Source organism: Leuciscus leuciscus (assembly GCF_965113295.1).
Source record: "Leuciscus leuciscus genome assembly, chromosome: 19".
NCBI lineage: Eukaryota > Metazoa > Chordata > Actinopteri > Cypriniformes > Leuciscidae > Leuciscus > Leuciscus leuciscus.
In genome coordinates this window covers 11,580,601-11,602,917 of record NC_138743.1, presented here as the reverse complement: position 1 = coordinate 11,602,917, position 22,317 = coordinate 11,580,601, and the positions used below count along the sequence as shown (strand labels likewise).

Here is a 22,317-nt window from a genome sequence, read left to right as displayed (position 1 = left end):
CATTATGTAGGATTAGGAACAGTAGACGTTTATTTGAGGGTACTTAAGAAAGTATTACAAGTTGAAAAAAGTCCATATTACACTCGATAAGCTAGGAATTCATCCTTGAATAAAACTTTCTTAAAGGAACGTGTCTGTCATCTTCTGTATAACTTGTAACTCGTTAACGGCAAAACACTTGCTGATCTAGAAATTATAAAAAGCATAAGCATTTCGGCTTAGCTTTTATTCGGCCCCTTAGCAGAGCCTTTCTTCTTGGCAGAACCTTGTTTTTTAGGCTGGGCTTTGCTGGCCTTCGCTTTGGCCTCTTGGGATTTTGGGGGCTTAGGTTTGGTCGGAGGAGCTTTGGCTCCCTCAGATGCAGCTGCGGCTTTCTGATTGTGCTCCTCTTTGAGGGGCTCTTGTTTGGGCGGTTCTGGTTCAGGTAGCTCAGGTTTAACAGCTTGATCTTTGTCCTCTTCTTTCATGACAGGCTTTGGCTGAGTGGATTCCTCTTTGGATTCCTCTTCGATCCCTTTCTGACCGTGCTCCTCTTTGAGGGGCTCTTGTTTGGGTGGTTCTGGTTCAGGTAGCTCAGGTTTAACAGCTTCATCTTTGTCCTCTTCTTTCATGACAGGCTTTGGCTGAGTGGATTCCTCTTTGGATTCCTCTTCGATCCCTTTCTGACCGTGCTCCTCTTTGAGGGGCTCTTGTTTGGGCGGTTCTGGTTCAGGTAGCTCAGGTTTAACAGCTTCATCTTTGTCCTCTTCTTTCATGACAGGCTTTGGCTGAGTGGATTCCTCTTCGACTGTCTCTTCTGCTTTTGTCACCTTTTCCTGGCTTGGTTCCTCTTTGGCAGACTCTTGTTTTTCTGTCTGTTTTTCTGTGATCTCTGGTTGTAGAGGCTCTTCAGGAAGATTGGATTTCTTCTCAGTGTTGGCTGGTTCAGAATTTGTTGGTTCTAATGGCTTCTCTTCGTTTACAGTAACAATCTCGGGTTTGTTTTCTTCTGCAGTAGAGGGTTCCTCTTGTGTTGATTCCTGTTTTTCCGTTGGTTCAATGGACTCAAGTTGGGGAGTCTCAGTGATCACTGGATTCTCTTGTGCTGTCTCCTCTTGTGCTGTCTCCTCTTCCTCACTATCCGATTCTCCAGCATCATCTGTTATGGGACTTATCAAGGAGGCTGCAAAATCCTGCAGGCGGGCCTGTTCCACTCGCAGCCTCTCCATCTCTGCGGTGAACACGGGGTTGAGAGCCGGGATAGGAATTTGATCGAGCTCTGGAAGATCATCTAGTTGGGGAATGTCCACCGCAGGTGCTAAGGTCTCCTTTTCTGAATGCCGTATTTCTTTAATCTTGTTGTATAAACCTTTTCTTTCATCCTGCAGCACTCGACACAGAGTTTCCAGACGGTCGATTTTTAAAGTGAAGAGCTCAAACTCCTTGGCCTTTTCTGATCTCTGTTGGAGTTGAGTTAATCAGTTAGTAAGTGCAAAGCTAATGCTCAAATACTGACAGGTTGTGTGTGTGTGAGTTACCTCGTCAATCATTTCAACTAGAGCTTTATTGCAGCTTTCAAACCGGTTCTTCCATGTGCTTGACTCCTTTTCCAGCTTCTTCATCTTCTTTGTCATCTATTCAAATGGAAATGTGATCAGCGTTTTGTAAGAGGTATATGCCTTAAAATAGACAAAGACACTTAAAACTGTTCACAACAACAACAAAAAAATCCTATTCCTAACAAGCATTTTTGTCTAATTTTCCTTGTTGAAATATCTAAAAATCCCTGAAGCAAGATACATGAGCTAGACACAACACTATAAGAAATTAAGACTGTTTTCAGACGATGTATCTTTAATGTGAGTGTATTTTGTCTTACTGCACTGGCAGATTTGTTCAGTTGTTTTAAGTATAAACAAGTGGGAAAGAACTGACAGTACAAAGAGACAAAATACACTTAAAAAAAACATTCTGTGGAAAAAAGTCTTAATATCTTATGCAGTGTTGCTTCTCAAGTAATATTCTCAAGTATTATTAAATATTTGTACTGGAAGAAAAATTACCAATTAAAACTAAGATGTCATTTATTGCATTGTTTTCCTATTAATTGTCGGCTTCAGACTGTAAATGTGCGCAACACAACAAACCTTATCCATCTCCTGTTTGAAAGTGGCGTATATCTCATTGCTTTTTGCTAATGTGGTCTGGAACTCATCAAACTTCTGCGAGTACAACACAATCTGTAAAAAAAGAATTAGACTTAGCCTCCTTCTGAAAATCTTTGGAAAAGAATGCCTAAATCCATGTACAGTAAGAGAAACATGCATGATCTGGGCTGGGTTTCCCGATTACGTTGTCTCTTAGCACGCTACGAAGACTCTTAAGGTATAACTTAACTAAAGGTATACCATTACTAGGCGTGTTCCCCGAACTATACCTTAGAAAGCTGCTTAAGATATACCTTCTTACGTGCGACGTTACCCGGTGCTGTCAGTGGCGATGCTGCTGAATTGGTTGATATCGATGGCTTGAGAATCAATTATTCTCTCGTGCAGGGGCTGTTTCACTGCATTATGTGAGAAAGCGGTGTTCTTTATAAAAGAAGCACTTTAGAAATAGTTGAAATTACATTTATTAGGACTATTGGATATTATAAAAAATAATCCAAACTATAATAGCCTTTATACCATGGTCTGGGTGAATACTCGATTCTGATTGGCTGCAGGGTGTCCATTGGTGAAACTGACTGTTTACCGTTCGAAATTAATAAATAAATGCGCTGGCTACATCAGCTGTGAGTAACCATAACAACAGGCAGTAAACTGAAGGGTTCTACGCTGAGCGGACTATAAATATCTCCTGTTGCTAAATAAACCATCAGGCGTAACCAGGGAAACCAAGTTATTGTTTGTAAAAACTTTAGATTTCGATTGTAAAACTAATTAAAATATAAACTAATGTTTTAAAAATGTGTTATTTGGCAAGTGACCATGGTATAAGCGGGTTAATGCCCTTCGAGGTGTCCATTGTCAGGTATTAATGGACTTCGGCGGAGGCAACCTCCGCTGCGCGTCGGACGGTTCAAGCCTCGCCGTCGTCCATTAATACCTGACAATGGACACCTCGTCGGGCATTAACCCTTACATAATAGCCTAGCCTACATATTTTAAAATTGTAACATATATTGCTGGCACAATAACCTTTTCAAAAATTTGTACGTGCTTTCTTCTCTTTCCCATTTTTGTTCGCTGAGGTGGAGCTGCGATTAAATATTGTTCTTGTAAATACTTTCCAGCATTTCAGTAATAAAAGTTTAAATCTTACATACGGTGCTCGGCATTGATCAAAAAGGATTTAAACAGTGAGTTTTGAATCTCTTCTTGTAAACTCAGAGATGTGGATTCAGACGGCAATTAAATTACCACATGACCTGTTTGTCCAAAAACAGTAGGTACTAATTTGGACAGGGATTTTTACGCGGGTTGGGTGAGAAAAACACTGATATTATGGATTCGGACGGCACTAAAATCACCGACTTACCCCTGTAAATGTTTAAAATACCATACGAGCCAATGAGAAACAATATTAGCGGCCGAATAGGACTTAACTGACAGTAGCCTATGCTTTCACTGGCCTTTAAAAGCGCTCTTTTAATACATTAATAATATAATATATAATAATATAATTAAAATTCTAACAAAAATCAGTGTGATTGACAATTTTATTCTTTGCATGAAAACACTTGAATTAGCCTAAATGAACACTGTCTGTGTATATTAAAACTTCAGAATTATTTTCATATAGACCTGCAACAGTGATAAGGTAAAGCTAAGAGTGGTCCAGACCAACCTTCCATACGTATGACTTACAGAAGGTATACTTAACTAAGAACGTTTCGGGAAACACGTATTAATGATAAGGTACAGCTTAAGGTGTAACTTAAGAACGACGTAGCGTTAAGAAGGTTTCGGGAAACCCAGCCCAAGAATGTTAACATTTATACTGCATCAGCTTGGCCTTCCTTATCATTCAATTATTATATATTGATCTTATTATTTACACACTGGAAAAAGACGTCAAGTTTTTCACATCAGGTCTAGAATCAGACAAACCAAATGAGTTCCAAATTTGTTCTTTGCTTTGTAAAATTCATTCATTCAGGCCTAATGTAAAGATAATAATCGTAATTAATCACTGATGTTGCAACTGCACTGTAAACCGAACAGTTTAAATTAATTAAATTAAATGAGTTCATTTCACTCAAATATTACTGAAAATTCATTCTACTTAATAGAAACAAGTTACATGAACTCAAAATCTGATTGTATTAAGCTGAATTTAAACTGAGTTGCAGCATATTTCTAGTTCCTCTGCATGCTTTGCGTCAGACTGTATAAGGAAAATAAATGTTGAAGTAAAGTGGGTTTTTGGGGGATTTTGCACAATATTAATATAGGGAGTGATGTATTAGTGTTTAATGTTCTGTTATGTTGGGATTTACAGGGTTTTCTGTTATGTTGAAGGTTTGTAGGGTTACCACTGTGGTGAAGAATAGAGCCTGCGGTGAGCTTAAGGATGGGCAGCAAAACTTCTAGGCTGTAAATACACTGCATGTTGATGAACTATGTACATGCAAGTATGCACATTAGCACATGCAAGAGTGCTGTTGCTTACTAGTTAAATAATGATATTAATGTAAACAAACTGAATTTCAATTAAATTGTAATTAACATTTTTGTGTAGTACAAAATAAAATGGTAAAGTTCTACTAACTTAATCTTTGAGTTAATTAATTAAACTTAAATGTTTTGAAGTAATCGGTTTCCATGAATGTTTTGAGTATTCCGAACTTATCGGGTTTCGCAGTGTGTACTTTATATGCACTCCATATTTAATTAGTCAAGGCAAATGTTCCATTCAAAAAACACAAAGCTTTAATAAGTGAGCACTTCTGCAATGACTCTGTGTTTAATGTGTAAAGCATTACTTACATCATTCACAACAGCATTGGTGAATCAATTAATCCAGGTCTAATTTAGTGTTTAGGCACTTGTGAACTATAATAATTTACTGACATAATGTATTTCTGTTTGTGTAGTCACTGTAGAGCGATGAGATGGAGGAAGTCTTCATACAGTCATCACCATTATTAACTCATCTTTGTGGTAATTCAGAGACATTACTACATTTATCAGTATCTGCATGATTTGTCTACTCTATTCGAACACAAAAATGATAAAATAATTCATTGTAGCACTTTTATGACACTTTTGTAGCTGTAGACAACCTCATTCCTTATTCATTATCATTGCGTTAAAAAAAAAAGCGATCAATATATTCTTCAAAATTTCTCTTTTTGATTTCCACCGAAGAAAGGAATTCATACCTGTTTGGAACGACATGTGAGTGAGTAAATAATGAATCCAAATTTTCATTTTTGGGTAAATTTTTTCTTTAATCACTTAAAAGTTTATTTTAAGCTCTTCTGCTTTTCTGCTTTTTTCTGTAATTTATCTATCCATCTCAACTGAAATGTATTCAACTGAAGTGCATTTAATGCGTTTGCACCTAATGGATGTGCATGAGCACTGTAAATTGCCGTTTAAATATAAATTTGTTTGTGGTTTGTCACACAGCTCAACGAGAGAAACGCCACAGCTAGAGAAGAGAGAGAGCGGGATTGTGGGTAATGCCACAGCGGTAGATATTCACCTGAGCCTGCATGATTGTGTGCTGCTCTTTCAGCTCTTTAGTCTGTAGTTTCCACTCTGCAGCCTGAGTGAGTAACTGGTTAAACACAAGACACACACAAACAGGTGAGACCAAGAACTCGCCATTACCTGTTTCTTCATCTGCAACTCCTGCTCCCTCATTGTGTAGCATTTCTTTGTTTTTTCAATTGCATCTCTAAGCAACTAACAACATAAATGGTGAGATGTTAACATGTGGCACTTTCCAGTTTCATTAAAACATTGAACAATTAGGATCCAAAATGAACTTATTGGCACACTATTTAGACACAATATTGTCAACATTGTCTGTTTTTGCTCAATTTCGCCAATGAAAATAGTTCCAAAAACAGTCACAGCAGAACTGTTGTGCATCTCCGAGCCACACACAGCAGTGTTTCATTACTGAATCAATCCGCGGCTTTTAATGAATTGAGTGAACCAATGATCCTACCCTGGAAATCCAGAGTTCTCGCGAGAGCACAAGTTGAATTTGCTCACATAGTTACTCTGTCGTTGAGTTATGATGCTCATTAAATATGCCCTTGTATCCGAGCTGCACCAATCACATCGGGTTATCGGAAATAGGCGGGCCAGAGGCGAGCTAAACACATGACGACAACGCTGTGACGTCGAAGTCATTAGTAAACATTGCAAGATGGCTATGGATGAACACCAGTTGTTTGAAACGGCTTTGGCCGTTTAGACTTGGCTTTTTCTCTAAAAGAGGAACAGAAGACGGCGCTCGAATCGTTCCTTTGAAAGAAGGGCGTTTTTGCTGTTTTGCCGACCGGATACGGTAAGAGTCCAATCTACCAGTTAGCTCCGCTAGCTAAGCGTATGGGGCTTGTTGTGATTGGTCGTAGTGTTATCCAATTGCGTGCAATGAGATTTTCAAATGCATGCTTGGTGCCGCCCCTCGAGCTGGCCGATTTTCATTAGTCGATGCCAGACCATTAATTTTTCAGATTTAGGTCTGGATTTCCAGGCTACTTTGATTCAGTAACCCATTCATAACGACGGTCACGGCTTCATTCCTGAATGAATCGGCCGATTGAATGAATCAGTTGAATGAATGACTGAATGACTCACTCATTAAGACAGTGACTTGCTTCATAGCAAGAGTTTCATATTTAGAGTATCATTTAATCTTTCATTCATATTCACACCACCTCTGAGCTTCATTAAACAGTCTGTGTAAATATATGTAAATGCCACTTCAGATGCAGCTTCTGAAAAACAAAATGTCATGGCCACATTGTAGCCTTAAAGGTTTATGTATAATAAATTATGTTGAATCAAAAAAAAAAAAAAAAGTAAAGCTTTTTGTAATGTCTATTAATGCTTTTCTCATCTAACACAATAATGAATTTAAAATATTTTTTTAAATAGCTGACAGCTCAATTTGAATAACACGATCATCATGTCCGTCATCAGCAAAGGTCAGACTATCAGTCGTATTGATTGACTTTATATTTTATGCAGTTCCTTATAAAATTACCCCCCATACTTGCATTTGGCACTTGATGATTGTTAATTTTAGACCCTGCTTGTAAAGGAATTCATTGTAAGCACATGCAAATGAATCTCTCTGCTCTTCATTTTACTCAAGGCAAATCTGAAGAGCCAGAGCAGGAGATCTGTGTCTGTGTGTCTTACATATTCTTTCTCTCTCTTGTGCTTCTCTTCAGCTTGTCTGAGTAGTATGTTGGCTTCTTCCAGCTTGGCTTCAGACACTTTCTGCTGTAGATCTCTGTGTTTGAAGATCTTCTCTAAAGTCTGCATAAAAAACACAAGGAAGAGTATTTATTTAGACTTCAAGGAAACATATCAGATATGCTTAAATTATTTTATTGATTATAAATATTTTATTTTACCCCTCTGCTTAAACTGTTTCTTAAAATTTTATATATTTTTTGAATTCTAAAACTAACAACTATTTTCAAAAGAAAGATGGGTGACTCATTTTAACGTCTTTTTGTATAAAACCACATGCATGTGGAACCTTTTAAATAGATATTATCTGGAATTGAAAACAGGGCATCTATGGAATTGTATCGTTGTGTGTTTGTTTTTCCAGCTTTGGTCGGTAGACAGTTCTTCGTTAGTCAACAGTACAACATTTTAACAATGACATTTTTTTTGTCTCTATCATAATGATACACCTCACAACCAGAACATTTTCCAGGATCAACATCTTTTGTTGTTCTTGGAACAGCTTTCGTTGTCAATCTTTCTTTTACAGATAAAATCAGAGGGTGGCAATTGATGGATGTTGTTCCATGTTCTTCCTCTTGTGTAAATCACATTGAGTTTGATTCATGTCTCTACTTCAGCCAGCAGAGGGCAGTAGAGACACACAGCACAATTTGATCTTGAGTCATTTAAATTCTTGCCCGACAGACGTGGTCTGATTTAGCCCAACACACAGCTGTGTGTGAGCAGTCTCTGTGGTACCCATCAGGATGACAGATTGATCTTAACTTCCCCTCACATCAGGCTTGTCATTCCACAGGCCGATCCTCATGTGATTAGATACAGAATACAAGAGTGTTCTACAAGGTGCAATATTCACTGTCAAACCGGGCGTGAATCACTAAGTCAAAGTAAAAAAAAAATCAAGTATCTGCTGTGCGTATAGCAGGTTTAGAAAGTGTTAGGGTGTAGTTTTCTCTGCCTCATGATGTGAAATTATTGCTCTGGCAGTTTCAAACTAAATGGCGCATCCCTTTTTATACATATAGAGACTGTAAAAAATGCCCATATGTACAAACACTACCCATCAAAAGTTCAGTATAATTATGATAAAAAATAAAATAAAATAAATTTAATAGAAGTTTCTTATGCTTACCAAGAATACATTTATTTATTTATTTATCATAATGATTGTAAAATATAATTTATTCCTGTAAAATTGAATTTTCAGAAGTCATTAGTTCAGTCTTCAGTGTCACATGATCCTTCAGAAATCATTTTAATATGCTGATTTGCTGCTCAAGAAACATTTCTCATTATTATCAATGTTGAAACCAGTTGTGCTGCTTCATATTTTTTATGAAAACTGTGACAAGCTACCATCCAAATGTTTGGAATAAGATTCTTTAAAAAAAGAACAATCATTTAAAACTTTTAATCAGCAAGGATGCATTAAATTGATCATTGACAGCAAAGATATTAATGTTACAAAAGATTTCTATTTCAAATAAATGCTGAAGTTTATTAATCAAAATATCCAGATTTTTTTTTTTTTTTTATCACAGTTTAAACATGGTTCACCATTATTAATAATTGAGCAACAATAATAATTTATGTTAATTCAGCAACAAATCAAAATTATTTTTGAAGGATCATGTGACTGAAAACTGGAGTAATGATGCTGAAAATTCAGCTTTGGAATAATCCATCACATTAATTTTATTAAAATATATTAAAATAGAAAACAGTTATTTGAAATTGTAATAATATTTCACAATATTACTGTTTTTTACTGTATTTTTGATCAAATAAATCAGCCTTGGTGAGCATAAGAGACTTCTCATGACTACAAAATATTAATTATTCCGCACTTTTAACCAGTAGTGTACAGTTTGGTTAGTGTAACAAGTTTGGTAAATTTTTCGGGTAGACCAGAACAAAATCCAATCAGATGCATTTTCAAATGTTTTACAATCACTTTTGGTGCACACATACTTGTACCAAATCTAATCTCGCGTATACCTTGGGGTTGCAGCTTTAAATGGATTTGTGGCTGAATCGCTTTGACAGATGTGTTAGATATTGGGGTGTTTGAAATGGTCAATTCATTTTGCTGGCTTTCGCTGTATACACTGGCTGCACAGGTTTTCTGGTCTGCTTCACACCACAAGCACATATTTATTTATGGGCCCATATTAACAGGTTACAGTATTCGCACTGCCTGTGTAAACGGCATGTGGCAGGAGCTTCTGTTATGCAGCAGAAACACTGATGAAAGGTGGACCTGCTGTGGATTTAATGGATTTCCAGACTGGATTTTATGTGTCCAGATTTGTATAGTCTTGTGTGTTTAATATAATGCGTGTGGATACCTCTTCTCGCCGCTCATACTGCTCTATGATGGTCTTGAGTTTGCTGGCCAGCTCGCTGTTCTCTTGGCACAGCTTGTTGTTGCGGTTACTGTGCTGCTCGATCTGAGACTGAATGTCCACCAGCGTGCTCTGGAAATGAGTGCTGATCTCCTTCCGCTTCATTTCATCCTCCCGCATCCTTTGCAGACTCTCCTCCTGCAGGGAGAAAGAGAGAAGGAAACGTGTGGGAAACATGTAGCCTTAAGATATGAAAGCAATAGATCTAGTGTGAGATGGGCAAATTATGTATTGTCTTTGATAGCATTCTGTGGTGGAAATGACATTATAAACATTTGTGGAATAAAATGCTTGACTCCTATTCAGGCTTATTTCATAGTTGGCATTTTATGTAGCTTCAATACATACAATTAAGTAAAATTTTGTATTATTTAAAATTATTTTATTACAAAAAGAGCAATATTTAACTTGACATTTTTTGTTTTTGTTTGTTTTCTTCCCTCATAAATGTGCATATGTTCTTCCCTTACAGTGTTGTCATTAACTGAAACTAAAATTACTAAATATTTTTGTTAAATGAAATAAAGCTGAAATAATATAAAACATAAATATTAAATAAAAAACTATACTTAAAAAATGAACTGAAATAAAGTTAAACTTGAAGTACTATAATTACTGAAATAATATTTCATTAAAGCTAAATGGAACTAATTAAAAAACGAATACAAATGACATGACTAAAATTAAAATGAAAACTGTAAATAGAAAAATAAAAGCTAATTAAAATATTAATAAAAACATAATAGTGTATAAAATAACAAGGTTTTTAGTAATACTAAAATAACACTAAACATGTAGACATTTTTTAATAAAACTTTATAAGAGACAAAATTATTGGTTGTTAATGGACATGATAACATTTTTTTTTTAAATAAATTTACATTTTCATTATTTATTTATTTATTGCCAAAATGATTGATATATGCCTAGTGGTCTATGTTTATTTCAGTAATTGAAAAACATAATTATAATGTTCTAATATTTCCATGATGGAATTTTATATTTTCATATTAGCATAGATTAAAAATCTTTGTCTGGGATTGTTTTAACAATAAAGCAATAAAATATATATAAAAAGCATTTGAGAACAAGCAAACAAGTAAGCATGGTTAAAAAAATGTAAGACAGTTGCCATGTGACCTTCATATAAAAAAGAAAAATCTGTGATTTAAATGTATTATTTTTTTGTTAAATGTGATTAAGGAACAACCTTTTGGAAGTAGCTTTCACCACATTATTTGATATAGTGGAGAATGACAGGAAATTGAAGTGACAGAGGGAATGGACATGTTATAGGCTGGACTTGAACCTGAGTGGTCCACATGAGTACCATAGCTCAACATGTCCAAAGCAGGCGCACTAACCGTTACTCCACCGCACCAACAAAAAGGTCATCTTTGAACTGCACTATACCTTACAAGGGCTGAGTCTGAGTGTGAAGACTAGCTTACGAGCATATTAATAATCAAATGGTGTTAATGTCATATCATGCTCTAAAAATCTAGATTTGCGGAACGAGATAAACAACATCATCTTTTTTTAGTATCTCGGATTGGATGTCTGCCATCCCATGTGTGCACTCTGTAAACATGAGCTCCTGTTTCAGAGACGCCGGCTTCCTGACTCAGCTAATCGTAAGGAATCCAAGCATGCAGTGTTCCTCTCAAGGGCTGGAGCTGTTTGCTTGCCTGTGTTTACACATGGCATGCGTCTCAAGCTCCCATCTGGGAAAGGTGAAGCTGTTCTACCAATACGCAAGCTCATTAGGGAGGTGAATCGTGAGCACAAGGGAAATGACCCCAGATTAAATGTAATTTACTGTCATCATAGCCGAGAGTCGCACCTACACACAGGGCTTAGATGTTCTTTTCTGACCTGCTCACTAATGGCTTCTATAATGTTTTAATAAAATTGATTGGGGAGAGAACAAGGTCAAAGCCAGCCTCTAGAGAGGGATAGCATCAACTTCCAAAGACATGCAGAGTTCATATTAGTGCAAGAGTTTAATATCGTCAATGCCTGGAGGAGGACAAAAAGAAAAGGCAATTGCAAATTTTTATGAATTCTGATTTGTGTGATATAAACTCAGAATTGAGAGACAAACTCTCAACTGTGAGAGAAAAAATTGCGCGTTATATCTTGCAGTTCTGACTACCATTTTTAAATTATGAGATAAAAAGAAGTTTATTCAAGTGTGCTATTAGTATTCTTCTTTTCAACTAAAAATAGTAAAGTATAATAAAAAGTCTACTTTTTATGTACTTCTCAGAAATATACTTAAAATGTATATTAAAGTTAAGTTAAATTAAATATATGCTACCCTGACTAAGGTCTAAGATGTCCACTGACGCAATTATGAGTTTGTAACTTACAATTGCGTATTGTAATCTCACAATTGTGAGAAAAAAAGTCAGATTTCTGAGATATAATCTCATAATTGTGAGAAAAAAAAGGCAGAACTGTATGATTAAAAAGTTTCGATTTCCACAACAGAAAAAAAGTTGTCTGCATGAATGCTGGGACAGAAACCGCTCCCTTTTCTTTCAACTTCCACCAGCACCTGTTCATTGAATAGTACAAATAGACTGAAATCAGTTGCTGAACTGCAGAGAAAATTGCTCCAGGTGCTTTGAACAAGATTCGCAACATCTTTCATATTACGTAAACATTCACCGAACGGAGGTGAAATTGTCTCTTGGAAGGCAATATAATTGTTTGGCAGAGTGAAAAGGCATGAGTGGACCACTATAGCCGACAACTGGGATCATTTCATGTGCTGAATTGTTTTTATAAAATAACAAATATGGAAGCTCAGCTGAGAGAGGCCTTCTCAAATTAGGTTGCTCTTTATATTCTGAACCGTTACATCGGTCTTAAACTCAGCTCTTGGAGGGCCACTGTCCTGCATAGTTTAGCTCCAACCAGCTCTAACGCAGCTTCCTGGAAGTTTCTAGTAATCCTGAAGGGAATTCTAGAAATTCTACCCCACAGCCAATTCTAAAGATTTCATTGGTCATGTCAGTCACAGTGCACTAAACACTAAACCCTAACCCTACCTTTCACCCTAACCTTAACCAATGAAATTAGCTGAGGGTGGGAGATCACGCATCCTGAAGACCTTGACTAGCTGGATCAGATGTGTTTAATTAGAGTTGGAGCTAAACTCTGCAGTGCCAGCCTGATCTCACGGCAATTCGTACGAATTCTACGAGGTGGCTAATTCGTACGAATTCATACGACCTCACTAGTACGAATTCGTACGATTTTTGCTAAATCGTACATATTTTACGAATTTCCCAATTCGTATGAATTCATACGAATGACCTACCCCTGACCCCGCCCCTAAACCTACCCATCACGTGGGTTTAGACAAATCGTACAAATTCGTACGAGTGAGGTTGTACAAATTCGTACGAATTAGCCACCTTTTTATCACTCGTATGAATTCGTACGAATTGGTCGTGAGATAGCGTTGGCAGTGCAGAGAGTTTTGGCGCCCTGAAACGCAAACTTTTTTTTCAAAGTACCAATTTTAAAAAACGATACCGCTATTGTCTCCGTGTAAACTAAAAAAACGCAAAACGTCATGCATTATGTGTTCAGTCTATCTATAGGCACAAAGTTTTTCTTTACAAATTGACATCACCAACTACTGGCCTGGCATGTATAATACAGCATTTTTAACCGTTCTTGCTGATCCGTGTGAACGGGGATAATATCGACAACATTGTCGTCTGTACACTAAAAACGAAAAGGAAAAACTTTTCTGTTTTCAGCACATCGTTGTCATGTAAACGCACCCTTAGATTACTACATGCAGAAAAAACAAGCAAATTATTTAAAAAGTGCTCCCTGTATTTGGCGACCAGTGAAGTGTGATTCTCGAGTGAATGACTTATAAACCTTTTCTTAAAGTGAATTAAAAACATACAGCACTAACAGAGAAGTCTGATTCCCTTGTTAACACTTGGTCAAAGCTGTTTCTTTTGACCCCAAACACATAAAGCGCAAGCGATACAGTTCGAAGACTTTTCTGGGTCAGTTCTTTTTATTGAGTCAAAAGCATACAGTGCTACCATTGAAGTCCAATTCCCGAGCTAATGATTTTTTTGAACATGTTATTTTTAGTGAATCAAAAAATACAACATGACCAGTAAAGGCTGATACCCTTGTTAACAAATATGAGATGGTTCATTTTAGTGAATCAAAAGCATACAGCGCGACCAAGTCCGATTCCTGAGCTAATCATTTGATCTCAAAATGTGATCTCAAATGTAAAATAAAACAGCTTTTATTTGCCTACTAATATTACTGGAGTCTTCATCTCACAAGTACATATTATTATTATTCTTTTTTTAATAAAAGCTCTAATTTAAATAAATATGGAAAATCATTTGAAGGATTTAACTGCATTAAATCTTTTATTCCGAATACAGCAGATTTCACCAAAAAATAACTCTGCATGTTTTGTCTTGGGATGAATATAGTCTCTAGCACCAACAGAACGGTAGAACAGGAGGCCATGGCCTCTGCAGTGATTTGAGCCAGTGACACATTCTCTTTGACTTTTGATTTATAAAAGAAGGGCAAATGCCATTGAAGCTCGGTAACACTATCCCTCTTGTCATAGTGACCTGTCAGCAGCGCTTTGAGTCTGAGAAGTCAGTGTCTGATAGAGGCAGAGACACAGAGACACAGCAGTAACGTCCCACTGGGCTCAAAGACACCGTTTCCTCAGAAGGAAGTTGAGTCGACTCAATCTCAGCAATCAAAACACTGAGTAACAAGATAACAGGACAACAAGTCAAGCTCAACAATCTCCAACATGGCAAACAAGAAGTTGCTATAAGGTCTATTTCTGCGGTGTTATCTAATTCAGATGAAAACACCCCTGAATGCACATAAAAACAAACCGCTTTATACGCTTTATATATATATGCAAATATAATATTTTATCTCTGGAGTGGAGCCTATTCAATAAAACATTAAGGAAACATTTTCCAAATAATTTAATGTTTATGAAAGACGTCCCTTATGCTCACCAAGGCTGCTTAAAAAAATAAAAATAAAAAACAGTAAAAAACGTTATATTGTGAAATATTATTACAATTTAAAATAACTGTTTTCTATTTTAATATTTTTTTAAATGTACTTTATTCATGTGATGGCAAAGCTGAACTTTCAGAAGCCATTGTCTTTATTCATTATGATTTGGTACTCGAGAAACATTTCTTATTACTATCAATGTTGAAAAGAGTTGTGCTGCTTAATATTTAATGAAAACAGTGACACATATTTGTATACATTTTAGAAAATCTTTTGTAAGATTATAAATGTCTTTACTGTTACTTTTGATCAATTGAATGCATCCTTGCTTTAAAACTAGTTTTAAAAATAAATAACATTATTGACCCCGAAACTTTTAAATGGATTATGGAAATATGCATGTTTATTTTTTCTAAAAGAAATAATGTACGTTTCTTATCATATATAGTTTGTTTCATTTGTTTCTTTCAATCTAAATGCAATAACGTAGCCTAACTTTCTATCACAACTTGATTTCTTGTAGAGAGCTGTCAGTAGAGAGTGTTCTCACCTTCAGTGTCCTGTTATGTCTCTGAAGCTCCCTGCAGAGCATCTCCAGCTTGCTGCGGGCCAGGATGGCACGACTGTGCTCGAACTGAAGCTGATCTCTGTGCTTGACCAGAAGACCCTGTTTCTGCTGAAGCTGCTCCAGCTGTTTCTTCTCAGTCCTGTGTTCCTCCACCTGCCCAACATGCACAAAACACACACAGGTGTGATCCATACATCATCTTATGCACCGCATTAACACCTCTGGCTGGTCTAAAGCTGCTTTAAATAATGTCTGTTTGGTTTTTTCGGATGTCCTCGAGAGGACTTTGGAATGACAGGATACAGACTTTTCAGTTTTCCCACATAAACAGAGAATTGCTTGAAGTCTTCTGTCATACTTTCAGCTTTATGTGTCCCTGCCGTTATCTCTGTGTTCTGAAATTGAAGAGAGTGTTGTGGCTTTCTTGTGTGGCTTATGGCCTTGTGTTCAGACTCGCTTATTCAGCCCGGGGCGCCGTATATTTAGGTCATCGCAGTATCAGTGAAACCACTCTTAACATCACACCAGGAGTTCTTTTATTTTCTCTCTGTGTCAATCCGGTTTGTGTTCTGTTTGTTTCCTCTTAACTGTCCTCTATGCATTGTTGTTGCCGGTGGTGAAAACTGTTCAGAGAGCTCAGCTCTCTCTCAGGTCTGGATACTCACCAGCTCAGTGTATTTCCTCAACACCATCTCCACTTTCTCTTCTGGTGAGCCGAGCTTGTTCAGACTTTGCAATAAGGATGCAGCCTCTTTACCTGCGAGACAAGCGTTTTATGTTCAGATCAGAGAATGGAAAGATGAGCAGAAGCCCACAAGTTCTGCACGTATAAGCTTCAAAATAAATCAATGGCAGAAGTGGTGAAATCACAGCGTGATCATTTTTACTATACGATAAAATGGTTGAGAAAAACAAAAGGCTCAGGAGATAGTACTCAGCCTTAAAGGGATAGTTCTGTCATTATTTGTTCTTTCTCATGCTGTTCCAAACCTTTATGATTGTCTTTTTTTCTATAGAAAGCTTCTACATGACAAAAAAAAAACACATCATTAAAGCACTGTTAACCTATAGCTAACAAAAATATGTTCTAAGAACATTTAATAACATTCTCTGAACGGTCAAAACGTCTGGCTTATTAAATTATTATTATTAAATTTTTGTTTATGCGAACATTAAGGGAACATTCAATTTGATAATTTTGATAATATTATGGGAATGTTAAATGTGAATGTTCTCTGAACATTCTGAAACAAGTAGTAGCATTTAAAAAAAAAAAAACATTGAACGAGCATCCAAAACGTTTCAGGAAAAAACGTTCCATGGACAATGTAAATAACGTTTTGAGAACATAACTTTCAAACAAAGTTCTGAGAACATTCCCTGTTTGCTAACATTAACAAGTAACAAATTTAATTCACTGATCATTGAATGAATTGTTGATCCAGTTCACAAAACCAGTCTGAATGATTTATTCATAAATCAGGCTGGTCCAGTTCTCAAGTTCAGTACACTGACTGACTCACTGAATGATTCAGTTGCAATGGCTACCAGCTCAATTTATCTTTGAATATTCTCACACCAAACTATGAATTATGACTTCAGAAAACTTGAAATAAAGAGCATGGGTCATAAGGACCACTTTATGATAAGTTATGATACATTTTCTGGTACTTTTGTGTTCTTGAAAGCTAATACACCTGTTCATTGTAATTGAATTGAAATGAGTGACCAGTACAATACTGTACTTTATTCAAATGTTCTCTTTTTGTGTTCCACAGAGGAAAGTCATACAGGTTGGAACAACATGAGAGTGAATAAATTATGACAGAAATGACATTCTTGTGTAAACTTTTCCTTTAAGCCCAAGAGTGTGGCAGAAAGTGTGGCATTTTGATGGTGAAGTGGTGTTAAGTATTGACATGAGGACCCTTTTCTTGAGAATGGAAATTTTCCAAACAGTTGATTACTGCACTCATAGCACTCAACCATCCTGCTGAAAAACCCAGTCACTGTTTATGGCTCCATCTGTGTGATTGAGAGGTGCTGCATACGATTATTTTTCAAACATAAAACAGTAATCAGGATTCTAACTGAAATCTCTGCTATGTGGGTCATTCTACAAAATGGATGCCATCAGTGTCACTCGTTCATACACTACAGTTCAAATGTTTGGAGTCAGTACAATTTTTTTTTTAAAGAAATTAATTTACTTTAATTTAGCAAGGATGCATTAAACTGATCAAAATTGACAGTAAAGACGTTATTTATATGTCAAATAAATGTTGTGCTTTTGATTTCTTTATTCATCAAAGAATCCTGAAGAAATTGTATCGGAGTTTACACGAAAATTTTAAACAGAACAACTGTTTTTAACATTGATAATTATAGTAAGAAGTGTTTCTTGAGCACCAAATCAGCATATTAGAATGATTTATGAAGGATCATTACAAAATGATCGTAAAATGAATGTAAAAATATTTCATAATATTACTGTTTTAACTGTATTATCAAATAAATGCAGCCTTGATGAGGATAAGAGACTCTTTTTTCAAAAACCTTTAAAAACCTAACCGACGCAAACTTTTGAATGGTAGTGTTAATAGACTTTTTTTCATCATAAGGATGCCATTTTTTTTATGCAGACCAAATGTGAATTCTCTTTGAGAGGTTTAGTCTTTTAGTTTGTCTGTTTAATCTCAAGATGTTTGTCAAACTAACAGAGGAGAAGTGCAGATTCCTCACCCAGGCTCTTGAGGAGTTTCTTATCAGCTTTCTGCTCCTTCTCAGCGGCTTCTTTGGGCTCTGCCTCTTCATCAGCCTTCTTCTCGTCAGACTCCAGGATGGAGATCTGCTCCTCCATCAGACTGGATGCTGCTCCATACGTGTTGATTATATCTTCTAGCTGCCTCCCGAAGTCCTCCATGGGGTCCTCTGGCTGCTCCTCGTTGCCATTGACTTGTTCATTGGCGCTCTCAGGGGTTTGGTCACTGCCCTCCATCATCTGCTGCAAAAATCAAGTTAAATATATCATAAAAGTGCTTCATAAGAAAGCAGATTGATTAGCAGAGGTAGAACAGCCAATTCCTTGATTACACTCTTGGCTTGATGCTGAAATGAGAATGTTGAAATTAATGAGAAGTGATTATGCATTTCTTGTAGAGAGGTTTGATATGACTCCCTGAAATCACCAGCCACTTAACTGAAGACGGATGGCTTTTGGCCAGTCTGTGGTACGTTTGCAATAATAGAAGGAATTTGTGTTTGAAATGCATGAGGTTGTTTGTAAGAAAAGTGAATTCTGCATGTAGATTAAAGGGGTGGTATAATGCCATTTTCACAAGATGTAAAATAAGTATTTGATGTCCCCAGAGTGTGTATGTGAAGTTTTAGCTCAAAATACTCCACATATATTTTTATATAGCATGTTAAAATTGTCACATTTTGAGGGTGAGCAAAAACACACCATTTTGTGTCTGTTCCTTTAAATGCAAATGAGCTGCTGCTCCCGAACAGAGGGCGGAGCTTCAACAGCTTGCACTCACACAGACATGCACTGAAAATGTAAAGAAACGTTTAGCCTTTTATGTTCAAACCGGATTCAGACAATGATGGAGAGACTCAAGAAAAGTGACTACATGTAGAATGCAACGGGACGTTTCTGAATGGTTAGTTGATGAATTTATGTAGCTTATCTGTAGTTATCTTCTAGTCATTGATTAGCATATTCTGTCTTGATAATCTATAAATCTTGTTCCGGGGGCGGGGTTTATGTAAATTTTAGGGTTAGTGATGTCACTAACCTGTGAGGAATGTCGTGTAGTCCCTACCAGCCGTTTGTTGTAGTCCTTAAAAAGCTATTTCTTTAAAAGCAAATATCTCCCTTTGCTTTGAACTTTGAGCATTGCAACTTTGCAGATGTTGTTTATGCTCAAACAGCAACATTACACACTAACTAAAGTTAGAAAAGTGAAATCATAATCAACCACCCCTTTAATATATAAATATAAAACATCACCATACAACAGTATCGTTACATAGTACACACACAAAAAAAAATATTATAATAATAAGTCGGTAAGAGTCTCTCTTAGGCTCACCAAGGCTGCATTTATTTGATCAATCTACAATTAAAACAGTAATATTGCTATTACCATATTATTACCATTTAAAATATCTGTTTTCTCTTTTAATATATGTAACAAATGTAATTTATTCCTATAATGTCGAAGCAGAATTTTCAGCAGCCATTACTCCAGTCTTAAGTGTAACATGACCTTTTAAAATCATTCAAAATCATTCTAATATGCTGATTTTGTGCTCAAGAAATATTTATTATTATTATTATTGTTATTATCATCAATGTTGAAAACAGTCGCGCTGCTAAATGTTTTTGTGAAAACGGATCCTTTTTTTAGGATTATAAATGTCTTTAATGTCACTATTGATCAATTTGATGCATCCTTGCTGAATAAAAGACTGACCCAAAAGTTTTGAATGGTTGTGTATATATAGAGAGAGATTTTTATTATCATCAGTGGGTATTTTAAAAAGTCTGTCTCTTAATATCTATAGTTTGTGATCTAGTCAGTGATAGTTTTTAATGCAAGCAACACTAAAAAGAGTCACATCTGATCTGTAAGTTGCCTCCAAGCCCAGTGGACATCTGAAGACAAGCAATGAGGTGCATGTGACACACAAGGCTATGGGAGGGGGTGCAGAGAAAATAGCACAAACCACAGTGGCAGAGTATCACTGAGCCTCTAAATCTGATGTGTCACAGATAGCGCCAGACCTGAAGCCCTTCAGCTCAACACGGCTGACTTCATGTGGAATGAACTCTGAGATTCCAGAGGTTGTTTATGTCGAAGCTCTGTTGCTTATCAGGTTAAAATTATAGCCCTCTTTCCACCCTATGTGCATGTATCCACTCCTCCTCCTATCCCATCACCCCTCCTCATTCAGCAACACGACACCTGTTGTGAAGCCACAAGCTATTTTTGGACCCTCTAAATATGGACAAGCTATTTCTTATTCTTGCCACGTACCTTCTGATGTCAATGATGGCAGTTTTACGCAAAGTGGAAAAAACAATGACTATTCTAAACATCAGTATACCTTTAAAACAAGAGGCTAAGAGTGAAACACACAGTTTAGTTTAACTTTGGGAAATGCAAAAGACATGATTACTTTGCTCATACGTTAAATTGAAAATGACAGAATTATTGCATTGGAGACTTTGTCTTCATATTGTCCTTACAAAAATGACAATAACGGAACCACACTATAAGGACTGAAACAAAATGTAGAGTCAAGTAAAAACTAATTCAGATGTTTCTCAAAAACACGCCTGTGACATTCAGCTCAACATTAAATAAAATAGTGAAGCTCAAGACTTACCCTACACGTGTCTGTTCAGGTTCGAATAGAAAAGGAGGACAATGAACCAGCCAGTCCACAGTTTTTGGAGAGTGACAGAGAGACGTGAGGAGGGTCCGCCAGGACTCAAGACAACAGCTGACAACACGAGCCCCTCAAAATAACCTCCACTGGAACACCAATGGAAACGTTATCCAAACACTCTGAATGAATCGGCCTGTCAAGATCTTTCTACTCAGGCTTTTCAAGAAGACAGCTGAGGAGCTAATTTTGTAGTATCCTTTGAAGGCTTTCAAATCAGACCTTTTCATGATCTATCAAAGATCTACTAATCCAATTCTCATTCTGTTTTGGCAGTTGGTTACATGTTCAAAGGTCAGTTACTGTTGATAGGTTTTTAACCTGGTGAAGCCTGCCATAAAATAATAATCATTCTGATATTTATAAATGGCCAAAAGTAAGATGAAATTCTAATAGCTTTGTAATGTAAATCAATGAGATACTATATAGCATACTTACATAAAATGCTTATAAATATCAGTTGTCACTCTATCTCCCAATATAATATTTTATTAAGATGAAATTTAAATGCTTGGTTTTATTATCAAAGCTCTGTAATTTTTATTGTGGGGGAAATACATAATGCCATTCAATGGAATGATGACAAGCCTGATGTTTCATATTTGATACTCACATTTTAACATATAGATAAATTATGCATGGATAATCAATTAAAGTTGCTTCAGTCCAAGTAAGTTTAAGAAATATGACTATCAATATAAAAGTTATTTTTGCATTTACTATATAATTTTGGGGGGAATTATACTAATAGGTCAAAAAGTATGAACGATCAATCAGACGGCAGAAGGCATGTAGTAGATTGTGTATAACAGGTTTTTCAGCAAAGTTTTGATCATGTTAATAATTTAGAGAAATTTGTGTTGGCTTTATAGGGTTAACATGCAAATCTGGGTGGCCCTCACAGTCATTGACTTGTGTACTGAATGCCTGAGGACCAATTTCTTGTAACAATCTGCTTAGTATTGGGTGTTAATGGCTCCTATTAGCATTTATATCACATTTGTCCACCATAATTCCAGTCAATTGCGCTCTAATCACTCCAAATCATGCAAATGGAGAATTGTGAAGTGATTAGCATCTCCAATGCAACTCACTCCATAAGTGTTTTTGTCTGCACATTTCTAAATATTTGAACATATTTGGAATGCAACTGCAAAACACCCACCCATTCATCAAACAATATCATGTGGTCTTTAATGAATGACCTATCACTTTTACACTGGTATTATACATTTTGGGCATCAGAATCATTATTTTGCTATTTGCAATGGCACTTAGTAAAAGCCCAAATGAGTCTAAATTGTTGCGGGTCATGTTAAGGATTTGTAAAGAGTGGTGGGCGATAGTCTTTCTCTCTGATAATCCTCACCCGTGGCTTTTATTAGTGAATCTTTTAATCACCAGATAGAAATGA

At 36.3% G+C, this 22,317-nt stretch overlaps 1 protein-coding gene across 3 annotated transcripts; it reads right to left on the bottom strand.

The window, feature by feature from the left end:
* Nucleotides 1-12: 12 nt before the first annotated feature.
* On the bottom strand, nucleotides 13-21,003 carry txlnba (taxilin beta a). 3 transcript variants are annotated; one of them, XM_082148215.1, is made up of 10 exons: nucleotides 20,844-21,003; nucleotides 18,189-18,450; nucleotides 16,112-16,203; nucleotides 15,429-15,599; nucleotides 9,776-9,970; nucleotides 7,368-7,487; nucleotides 5,820-5,894; nucleotides 2,127-2,219; nucleotides 1,518-1,613; nucleotides 13-1,439 (listed from the first exon to the last, which is right to left on the bottom strand). In XM_082148215.1, the coding sequence occupies exons 2-10, from the start codon at nucleotides 18,445-18,447 to the stop codon at nucleotides 219-221; spliced, it is 2,322 nt and encodes a 773-aa protein (XP_082004341.1). In that variant the 5' UTR covers nucleotides 18,448-18,450; nucleotides 20,844-21,003; the 3' UTR covers nucleotides 13-218. The 3 variants fall into 3 exon arrangements, with proteins under 3 accessions (XP_082004341.1, XP_082004340.1, XP_082004342.1); XM_082148214.1 differs by lacking the exon at nucleotides 5,820-5,894 and adding an exon at nucleotides 5,692-5,766; XM_082148216.1 differs by lacking the exon at nucleotides 5,820-5,894 and adding an exon at nucleotides 5,692-5,766 and having other exon boundaries at nucleotides 18,189-18,447; nucleotides 20,844-20,998.
* Nucleotides 21,004-22,317: the final 1,314 nt, after the last annotated feature.

Bases quoted from the DNA above. Each gene is read 5' to 3' on its own strand.
- txlnba (XM_082148215.1), bottom strand. From the start codon at position 18,447: ATGATGGAGGGCAGTGACCAAACCCCTGAGAGCGCCAATGAACAAGTC. The intron at 9,971-15,428 runs GTGAGAACACTC...TTCTCCCTGCAG, and splicing joins GACATAACAGGACACTGAAG to GAGGAGAGTCTGCAAAGGAT. The intron at 2,220-5,819 runs GTAATGGCGAGT...CTTTTTTTACAG, and splicing joins AGTTGCAGATGAAGAAACAG to ATTGTGTTGTACTCGCAGAA.